At 36.6% G+C, this 11,098-nt stretch overlaps 1 protein-coding gene across 1 annotated transcript; it reads right to left on the bottom strand.

The window, feature by feature from the left end:
• Positions 1–278: 278 nt before the first annotated feature.
• On the bottom strand, positions 279–5,509 carry Il2 (interleukin 2). The gene is made up of 4 exons (XM_013022140.1): positions 5,354–5,509; positions 5,203–5,262; positions 2,744–2,890; positions 279–462 (listed from the first exon to the last, which is right to left on the bottom strand). Exons 1-4 carry the CDS (start codon positions 5,498–5,500, stop codon positions 355–357), a joined length of 462 nt encoding a protein of 153 aa, XP_012877594.1. The 5' UTR covers positions 5,501–5,509; the 3' UTR covers positions 279–354.
• Positions 5,510–11,098: the final 5,589 nt, after the last annotated feature.

Here is an 11,098-nt window from a genome sequence, read left to right as displayed (position 1 = left end):
CATAAAGCCATCTCAGAGTTCACATGAGTAATTCAGAAATGTTTTGGCTGCTCTCTCTCTGCTGTTCTTAAAAAAAAAAAAACTCGTGTATATTCACCAATTTTATTAAATACTTTTAGTAATTTACATAGATATAATTAACAATTCAATGTAATAAATAACTTCAGATAAATAATTTAAAATAAGCCATTTGAGAGCCCGTAGGGCTTACAAAAAGAATCTTAAAAGATCCATATTTATCACCTAAGACTAAGAAAAATAGTTGCAAAAGGTAGTAAACCATATATTCAAAATAAATATAAATTTTAAATATTTAAATAAATAGGACACTTTTAAATGGGAGGCACAAAATGATCAAGTAAGTGTTGAGATGATGCCTTGACAAAAGATAATCCATCTGTTCAGAAATTCTACAATGGTTGCTGTCTTGTCTTCATAGTCACATATGAATGTTTCAGATCCCTATAAAAGAAAAAAGTACTTCAAATTTAGAACAGTTTACTTTATGCATGTATATTCCCAACTGAAGCCATAAAGGCTTATGCATTTACTTTCAAGCTTGTTAAACATCAGTCATTCATATTTTCTTGAAATGACCACCAGATGATATTCAGGCTGATGATCATAACTCCTTTGTTAATCTCCCTATTAATTTACCAATTCTGCCAAAATAATTGAGGTGTTTTTGTCAGTTGGGTTTAAATGTTTAGAGGTCTAGACAAGTATTCAATACTGCAGGTAAAATGAAGTTGTTTGACCTCTCTCCTTCGGATATGGATTTATATCCCTATTGATACTGACTTAGGTTTTATGTATGATATGTCCATTTTGTTGTTGTTCTTAAGCTTTAAGAATCTTCTATTAAGCTGGGCACTAGTGGATCACGCCTATAATCCTAGCTACTCAGGAGGCTGAGATCTAAGGATCATAGTTTGAAGCCAGTCTGGGGAAGAAAAGTCTGTGAGACTCTTATCTCCAATAAACTACTCAGAAAAAGCCAGAAGTGGGGCTGTGTTCAAGTGGCAGAGTACTATCCTTGAGCAAAAAAGCTCAGGGACAGAGCCCAGGCCCTGAGCTCAAGTCCCAGGACCACAACACACACAAAAGAATCTTTTATTACTCTACTGAAATAAATCTTGTATTTTCTCCAAGTCAGGATAAAACTCACCACAGAGTACAAAAGGACAAGCTTTTGTTTGGGGGAATTTATCTGAAGCATGTCTTCATAAATAGCTCCACCCAAGCATCAATTGAGTTCCTACTTTTCTTAAGTGTAAACATTAGATATTTGTGCTGTAGATTGTTTTTCAGAAGTTTGTCTTTCCTGCTGAAAAGATAGTACAGCTCTACATCTAGCTAACAATGTATGAAGGAAATATTTTGATCTAAAAGATCAATGAGACACATGATTAAATCTGCAGTAATTCCTTACCAGTCAAGTGAGAATATGTTGTTTAATATAAATATTACTTTTAAATAATTAGTTGTAGCCAAGTGCCAGTGGCTCATGCTTGTATTCTTAACTACTTAGGAGGCTGAGACCTGAGAATTGAGGTTTGAAGCTAGCTAGGGCAGGATAGGCCATAAGTATCAATAATAAATTACCAAACAACTGGAAATGGAACTCTGTGGCTCAATTGGTAGATTGCTAGCCTTGAGCAAAAGAAGCTTAGGGACAGTGCCCAGGCCCTGAGTTCAAGCCTCAGGACCAGTACAAAAAAATTGTAATGTTATATACTTTTCACATATAGCTATTTAATTATTGTAATCTTTCTTTTAAAGTATGTGGCTTTTGAAGCACTCTCCTAATTTTCACATCGTTTTGTCTTACATTTGTACCATGAGTTTTCGATGGTGGCCAATGATTTTAGAGCAAACTGTTTCACATAGATGAGCTGAGTTGCCAGTGTCTACCTGATAGTTGGCCTCAGTATATTAAAAACATTTTTTAGGAAGTGGCGCTGTAGCTCAAGTGGTAGAGCACTGGCCTTGAGCTGAAGAGCTGAAGGACAGCGCCCAGGCCCAGAGTTCAAGGCCCATGACCAACAAAAAAAAAAAAAAACATTTTTTAACTGAAATGTGGCACTAATAAAGTGATTCTTATTGAAAACATCTTCAGTTGGCTTTAGAAACTTCCTCCTCCTAGTGTAACTAAAATTACGCTGTTTATTTATGATGCCTGTTAACTCCTGAATTTTGTACTTAGAAGGGTTGAAAAAAGAGCTTTGAATCTCTTTCTCACCTGAGTCCTGTCAAGCTTATTTCGGCTTCCCATGCAACTGAAAATACTCAAGGCCCTTAAAGTGGAGCTGAAATGAACCATTTACCTAGTCCTTTGTTCATTTTAGTGGCTTGCATTTTTTTGAGACAAATATCCTGTGGTTAGCCTTTTGGCCAAGGATGGAAAAGCCTTTCAGGTAATTGGGATTGGCAATTCAGATAAGTGATATGAAGGAATTGCAAAATATATAATGAAATTCATTTAATACTTTGTTTCACTTTGAGTTTCATGTTAATGTATGAATTGATAGAGTGTTGATATTGGGGCATGTCACAAAAGAAGATAACCCTCTACCTTAGCCACACAATGGATTAATGTGTCATCTAGCATTGAAAATGATTAATAGTCACAATGCACTTTTAAAATCTTGTTTAATCAAATACATGGATACTTCACTAATGCAAAAATGTTATGCTACTTTAAAATGCAGCACCTTTTCCCAGAAGAGCAATAATGTCTTACCTTTAGTTTCAGAACTGTAACATTGATATTGCTGATTAAATCTCTGCTGTCTTTCAAGTGGAAGTTGTTGCTTTGAGCTAAATTTAGCACCCCCTCCAGAGGTTTGAGTTCTTCTTCTAGGCACTGAAGATGCTTCAAATCTGTGGCCTACAATAATAATAAAAATTCTCAGCTAGTTTACCCTATACTAAAGGTCAGAATCAGATATTAATCTCCAATTTGTTAAAAGTAGCAATATATGCTTTTTTAAAAATCATTCTCCCTGTTCTCAGAATTGCTGTGCAGATGGACCAATATATTGTATAATATAAGGCTAGATAAGGGCTCAAATTTTGATGAGTTGTTACATCTTAATGAACCTTTATGAAAAAGTCAAATTTTCATATCCAAATGCAGACCTGTAGTTGTAGGCACAGAAATCATTAGAATCAGAGCAATCAGAATGTGGAAATAAAGAAATCATATTCTATTGATTCTAATATTTAAGAGTTGAGAGCAAAATGTTACAGGACAGAGTGATTTTATGCCATTTGACATAGTTCAAAATTTTTACATATTACATTATTACAGCCATGTAGTAATCTCAATATAGCCTATAGGAAGATATAGTTAACTGCATCTTAGATTTTTTACTTTTCGGCAATTATTACATTACTATAGCCATGTGGTATTTTCTTCTAAATGAGTTTACATGGTCCTTCCGAGATAAGCAAAGCAGTAATGTTCTCTCCATTTTACAGATAAGGAAACTAAAGCTCAGAATTTTCTGTTTTCCCCAAGGCCACGTGTAGGTAAAGCTGGGGTGAAACTTTAATTCTTTTTCGTTATAGCATTAATAACATTTTTAATTGACTTTTTATTTCTCAAATCTCGTTTATGTGGAATGGTGGTCAAGTGAACAAGTTAAATGGATTATCACAGTTTGAGTAGTTTGAGTTGGCATCTAGAAACTTAGATCGCAAAGAATTTCACCACCCTCTAAAATCACACACGTAATCTTGTATTATCTAAGAAATATTTTAGAGAAAAGTAGAGTCAGAGAGGATGTATTTCTATTTACTGCCCTTTCAAAAATTCTGCAAATTGAGGATTTCACTGTGACACACTCAATTTATTGATGAAGTTAAAACTTACATGACTCTAATGAGCTAAGAGAAGCACTTGCAATCAAAGAAAGCAGAAATGTCAACAGAAATCAATCTCTCCTGCCTTCCTTCCTGTCTTCCTGCCTTCTTTCCTGCTTTCCTTCCTTCCATTAGGGATTCTTTCACTCTTCCCTGCCTGCCTACCTGCCTTTTTCTACCCCAACACTGATGCTCTGTCACTTAAGCCACACTTGTGTGTGTGTGTGTGTGTGTGTGTGTGTGTGTGTACACGCACATGCCCGCATTCCAATATTGAGACAGTCAGGGCCTGGGTGCTGTGTCTGAGCTCTTTTGCTCAAGGCTAGCACTCTGCCTTTTGATCCACAGCTCTACTTCCTGCTTTTTGTTTGTTTGTTTTGAAGTTAATTGTAGATAAGAATCTCACAGGTTGTGTAAGCTGGCTGGCTTTCCACCACAATCCTTATAGCTCAGCAGAGGACTGCAGGTGTGAACAATAAGTGCCCCAGTAAAATGTTGTTTTTTTATTCCTTCTACCTCCCATCTCCTCCCCAGTGTTGGTGGGAGTGTTGATTTACATTGGGAAAAACTTTCTGACACACAGGTTTTGCTCATTGTCTATTAACTCTAGGAAAATTCATACCCCTGATGTAGGTCTACGAATTTAGGTGATCTGTTGCTTATCATGGGACTTTGTAAACCCCAGAACAACCAAATGAAACTTACTTAGAAAAAAAAATCACAAAGTTATATAAATCTAAAAATTTGTTTCATGCTTTCATCTAGCCATTGTCTTCACTACTACTAGTGGTATTTGCCAGACATTGTTCTAAGAAAAGTAGGTAACTTGCCTAAGGTCATGCAAACAAGGCATGGCAGAGTGGGATTCAGTTCTGATAATATTGCTCCAGAGGCTGTGATATTATTGTGCTATGCTGCTTAAACTCTTTTAAGAATCATTCCTAAAACAATAAAGAATTTATTTTTAAAATTTCCTCTGTATTGATTTCAATTCTTTACCTGCTAAAATGATATAATCAAATATCTCCTGAGATGTACTTTTTAAAATAAACCAAGTTAACCTAATTGTTTCTAACTGCCAGCAACAAAGTGAGAATATTATTTTCCTTTTTATTCCCTCTCTACCAGCACACAAATATATATAAAAATACAGGCAAAATTATAGTAATAAAAGCCCCACCATTGAATGCATTTTGATTCTTTTAAAGAGTTTTTAAAGGTAGCAGAATTACTAAATTTTTCCTCAAATGAAGAGCTAATCAAACCATCATGCAGACATTCAGATTACCTTGAGTCTTATGAAAACATAAATTACCCATAGAATATTGTACTTACCTTCTTGGGCATGTAAAATTTAAACGTGAGCATCCTGGACAGTTTGAGATTCTTGTCACTCTGAGAAGGCATAATACATTACAATTAAAAAAATGAACTCTGGCAAAAAAAAAAAGCTAAGTCATTTTAGTAAGAAAGAAAATGTACTTACATTAACTGCTTTCAAAAGCACCTGTAGGTCCAGCAGTACTTGCTCCAGTTGTCCTCGAGCTTCCTTCATAGGGGCTGAAGTAGGTGCACTGTTTATGACAAGTACGAGACCTAGTGCAATGCAAAGCAGGAGCTGTGTTTTGTACATTGTGGCAGGATTGAGGTTACTGTGAGTAGTGATTAGAGAGAGCAATAGGAAGCTCTTGAACAAGAGAACCAATTTATACCGTTAATTCTGGAAAAATAATATGGGGGTGTCAGAATGTTTTACATATTACACATCTTTTCAAAGGCTTTACCTGTGTAGCAGAAAGCATTACCTTTGTTTTTCCTCTTCTGATGACTCTTTGGAATTTCTTGAAACCCCCCAAAACTGACTGAATGGATGTAGGTGAAATCCCTCTTGGTTACATGAGCCCACACTTAGGTGGCAGTTTTAATTCATACAACTAAAAGCCTTTTGTATGAAACAGTTTTTCCTCCTTTCTTTCAGGGGGTGGAGATACAGAAGTAACTCAGGAAAATTTTCTCTTTGTCATAAAACTCTGCTGAACATCTAAGCAGCAGCTTGTGGTGGACAAAGGCAAGGGTAAATAGATGAAAAGAATAAATGTTTAGATTTGTTGATTAGACAGGAAGAATATTGGTTTCCTGTTTCAGGATGGTTTTACCTTCTTATCTACAAAATGAGCTAATTGTATACAATAGGATAGATCACTTCTTACAAAATCAGCTGTAGAAACGTTAAGATTAGGATACAGAAAATACTTGAGATATGAGATAGTATTTTATTGTGTTTTAAATTGAACATGTTTCTACATCTATTTAAATGTCTTAATGTCCCCATAGTATAATGTTCAACAAATATTTAAAAAAAGCTAGCATAAAAAGATACTCATCACAGCTTTATAGTAGACTTTATGTGTGCTACAAAAAAAAGCCAGTCCATCTAGTTGTTTTCACTTCTTCAGTACATTGGATTTATTCTCCAAAGCACCAGGGGAAATCTGATTGCAATAATAATAGTTGTCAAGTAAGACCAGGTAATTATTTTTTATTTGGTACTGTCTTGTTTACTTAGGACAAGTGTTTGCTATGATGATACAGGTATATACTTCTCTTTTAATCTGGGATGAAATAAGAATGTCTTCCACCCTACTTAGGAGGCTGAGAGCTGAGGATCACAATTCAAAGCCTGACCAGGCAGGAAAGTCTATGAGACTCTCTTCAATTAACTACCAAAAAAAGCTCTGGAAGTGAAGCTGTGGCTATAGTGGTAGAAGGTAGCCCTTAGCAAAAAAGCTGAGGGACAGTGCCCATATCCTAAATTCAAGCCTCAGGAATGGCACACACACACACACACACACACACACACACAGAGTCTTTCCCAGTGAGATTGCTTGTAACATCTCCATTTTTACCAGTTTATTCATTTCTATCCTAATTTTTTAATAGATAAGCATTTGGCATCTAAAATGCACTCAGATATATAAAAGAGTAGAAAAGGATGCAGTCTATGCCTTACAACAAAGTTAAGTTACGCAACAATAAAAAGTCAAGTTAGAATAAAGTTAAATTCATAAAAGTGAAATATAGCAATTTATTCTAGGTCTCTCAACCCTTACTGACAGTAAGGGACAGAATAGGGATTTGAAACCAAAATGCTCTAACACCAGAATTCACTATCCTAAACCTTGTGTTCTTTTCATCCTGATACTTAACAGAAATCATATGTATGTAGGCAGATATAACCTAGCTAGAACGTCTGATATTCACGATTATAATGCTAGTCACTTGGAGCTCCAAGGATCACATTTCAAAGCCAGCCCAGGCAGAAAAGTCTATGAGGCTCTTATCTGCAGTTAACCACACACAGACACACAAACACACACACAACCAGAAGTGGAGCTGTGGCTCAAGTGATAGAGCATCAGCTTTGAGCAAAAAGCCATGTGAGAATATGAGCCTTCAAGGACACAAACACACACACACACACACACATACACACACACAGAGCTAGAGAAAGTAGAAGAGTGGTTGCAAGAGGGAGGGATGTAGCTAAGCTCAGAGGCTTATGTCAGTAGTCCTAGAGAGGGGGTAAAATAATTTTGAGGAATAAACCATTATTTTAAAATGACTTTTAGGGGTGACATTGTATGCACTCATTACTTGACTTATGAAATGATAGCCCCTCTGTACATACCTTAATAACAAAATTATGTAATACTTTTTGAAAATAAGCAAGTGTATTTTATTATTTGAATGTAAATGCTTTTTGTGTTTTTAAATTATAAAGGCAATATACAAAGAGGTTATAGTTGCATAAGTTAGGTAAATTTCTTCTTGGACAATGCCATATTTTTAAAAATTTTATTGTTAAGATGTTGTACAGAGAGGTTACAGTTACATGAGTAAGGCAATGAGTACATTGCCTGTCCATCATTGTATCCCTTCCCTTCCTTGTTGTTGTCCCACTATCCTTTCCCTCCCCCATCTCCCACACTCCTCCCCCTTCATTTCCAATATACTATCCTGTGGGTATCCTTGTTGCAGTGGGTCATCCTGTGTCTTTGGTTTTGTTACCATGCCATATTTTTAAAAATAAATAAAAATGTCTTGGCAAATGGTGGGAAGGCAGGAAATATTCAACACTGTAAAGACCATTCAACTGCAGTCTAACAAAGAAAAGAGAAAATAATCCAGCAATGCTTCTCTGTACATTAGACAATATTCTAGAGAATCAAAAACACTTTCACAAATTTTAAAATAAGTGTGGCAGTTCCTCAAGTAGAAAAAACTGCAGGCAAATCAAAATTAGGGACAAATCTTAGGATCCTATTTTTTTTGAGGAGGGGGGATTGGTAATGGGGCTTGAACTCTGGGCCTGGGCGCTATCCCTCAGCTCTTTCATCTCAAGGCTAGCACTCTACCACTTGAGCCACAGCAACTCTTCCAGTTTTCTGATGGTTAATTGGAGATAGTCTCACTGATTTTCCTTCCCAGGCTGGCTTTGAACCATGATCCTCAGATCTCAGCCTCCTGAGCAGCTAGAATGATAGGCATGAGCCACTGGTGCCCCACTTCCTGACCTTTTTTTTAAAAAAATGACTGCAAAGGACTACAAAATTCAGAATTTCTCTCTATACCTTTCACATTGAAGCAACAGCATTGTTGGAAAGGTGAGGTTACTTGACAGACCTGAGTTACCTAGGGGCTTGTCCAAGAGCTTGACCTCAGGGCCTGAGCACTGTCACTGAATTTCTTTTGCTCAAGGCTAGCAATTCTATCACTTGACCTACAGTTCCACTTCTGGTTTTCTGGTGGTTAGTTGTAGATACATCTCATGGACTTTTCCTGTCTGGGCTGGCAATTCTCAGATCTCAACCTCCTGACTGACTAGGATTTACATGTGTGAGCTGCCAACACTCAGTAGTGTGTTGGCTCCATTACATGTGCTTCACTTCTCTCAAAACCTTTAGTGTCTTCTTCCATCCTCAATAGCTCACCCCTTTCCCCTTCTACAGTGTAAGGATTCAGGCCCACACTTTTCCTGTGTGTGGACTTTTCCAATATGGTCTTTGATGCACTCACAGTCTTGATACCTGTATTTCTCCAACTATTTCCATTAAAGATTGGGGTGATATATGGCCACACTTTCAGACCTTGAGCTCTTGGGCCCTAGTTTAGCCTACACTTACAGAACTGGTACTGTTACAGAAGTTAATCATATTACATCTTTCTTGAAATGTTCATCATGAAAGCTACCACCCAAGCTACCACTTGTGATTTTTAATATGTCTGACACATCGCTGGCTTTTCTGGCTGTCCTGGTGATATAATAAGTAGTAGACTCACCACCACATGTTCATACACCCACTTCTGTTTTTGTCATGCAAAGTTTTACTACACATGAAGTTTTTTAGTTGCCCAGCGTTGTTTATGACTCAGTTCTTTCAGTCTAGTAGCCCTAGTTCTACAAAGCTCACCCCTAGCCTCTGAAGTTGTTTACCAAAGAAATTAGTCAGTCAGCTGCACATATAGCCTGTGTTTCAAAACTGACTTTCAATGTGTTGATGGCTCACACCTATGCTTAGCTACTCATGAGGCTGAGATCTTGGTTTGAAATCAGCCAGGACAGGAAAGTCCATGAAAGTCCATGAGACTCCAATTAGCCCCTTTCTTCCCTCCCCCTCTCCTCTGTCTTTTCTTCTCCTCTCTCCTCCTTCCTCTCCCCCCCACCCCGTTTGTGGAAATGTGGCTTTAGTAGTGCACTACCCTTGAGCAAAAAACATCAAGAACAGTGCCTAGGCCCTGAGTTCAAGCCCCAGGATGGGCACAAAAACAAAAACAAAATCTGACTTTCAAGAATAGCACCTCACGACTTCCTCACAAAGCACCACCACCTCACAAGAATTTATTTTTTCTTTTTCTTTTTTAATTTTTTTGGAGTCCGGTTGTGGGGCCTGAACTCTGGGCCTGGGCACTGTCCCTCAACTCTTCAGCTCAAGGCTAGCGCTCTACCACTTGAGCCACAGCGCCACTTCCGGCTTTTTTCTTTTTGCTTATGTGGTGCTGAAGAATCAAACCCAGGGCCTCAGGCATGCAAGGCAAGCACTCTACCACTTAGCCAGCTTCCCAGCCCAAGAATTTCTTTTTTCTGATCTCCATCTTCATAGTTTTATTATGAAACCTTCATTTAGTCTGGAGTTTGAAGCTTATATTAGTGCATCTTTTGTCAGTTTCCCCAAAGACCTTTTGGCTTTTCATCTCAGGTTTAGTTGACTTTCTTTGAAGTTACAACATACAATTTGATGATCTCCAAATACAATCTAGAAAGTTCATTGTAAAAATTTGAGTTATCTGATTTATCTGATTTACAAATAATAACAAATCTCATTTATCTTGTTGCCCAGAATTATCAGACCTATGGTCTTCCATAATGTGTTAACTCTTCTGCATATCTGTCATGATCACAGTTTTCTTTAAGGCTAACATGGAAATAATGCACTAGAAATTGTCTGCACTGGCACCTAAGAGGCACTTTACCACTTGAATGTGATGAGAATAGGATTACCTTCAAAATCATTGGAAATGTACATTTTCAGCAAATATAAGATGTCCATGACAAGTCACCGAGCAATTACAGGAGGCAGAATGTTATAATCTTTCAACAGCAATAAATTTGCAATATAGTTTATAAGGATCTCTCACATCTGTATGTGTGTCATTTCGCATCTTTTAATTTCATCTCACTGAGAAATGGAAAAACATGAAGTTTTCAATCTCTGTTTTATATAGGCAGATGACCTATATATATATATATATATATATGATATACCTATATATTATATATGATATAGATGTATATATTATATGATGTGTGAGTTTCTCCTCTGTAGCTGTCATTGAAATCATGTGAAAATCAAGCCATATGTAAGTTTAATATACATAATTACTTTTCCTAACTAACCTTGTTTCTAAGTTCTTAACAGAATTTCCTCTTTTTCTATACTGGCTTTAAATATACCATACTGACAGAGCCCATTGTTCCATTATATCTAAATAATGTGGTTTATTTAATGTTCTATCTTGATTGTTTTAAAATTTATAACCTTATTGTCTAATTATAAAATAACACGTTAGGTATAGAAAATTTGGGAAATGCACAAAAATTCTAAAACTCCAAAAACAACTGTAATCTTGACAGCCAGAGATAACATGTTATTAACATGTTTCCCGTTGGTAT

Source organism: Dipodomys ordii, unplaced genomic scaffold, assembly GCF_000151885.1.
Source record: "Dipodomys ordii isolate 6190 unplaced genomic scaffold, Dord_2.0 Scaffold60, whole genome shotgun sequence".
Classification (NCBI taxonomy): Eukaryota; Metazoa; Chordata; class Mammalia; order Rodentia; family Heteromyidae; genus Dipodomys; species Dipodomys ordii.
The sequence above is the reverse complement of the archived record's forward strand: the minus strand, read 5'-3'. Positions and strand labels throughout refer to the sequence as shown.

Coding starts and splice junctions, on each gene's coding strand:
- Il2 (XM_013022140.1), bottom strand. CDS start 5,500: ATGTACAAAACACAGCTCCTGCTTTGCATTGCACTAGGTCTCGTACTT. Junction 2,891..5,202: donor AATTTTACATGCCCAAGAAG/GTAAGTACAATA, acceptor TTATTATTGTAG/GCCACAGATTTGAAGCATCT. Junction 463..2,743: donor TTACAGTTCTGAAACTAAAG/GTAAGACATTAT, acceptor TTTCTTTTATAG/GGATCTGAAACATTCATATG.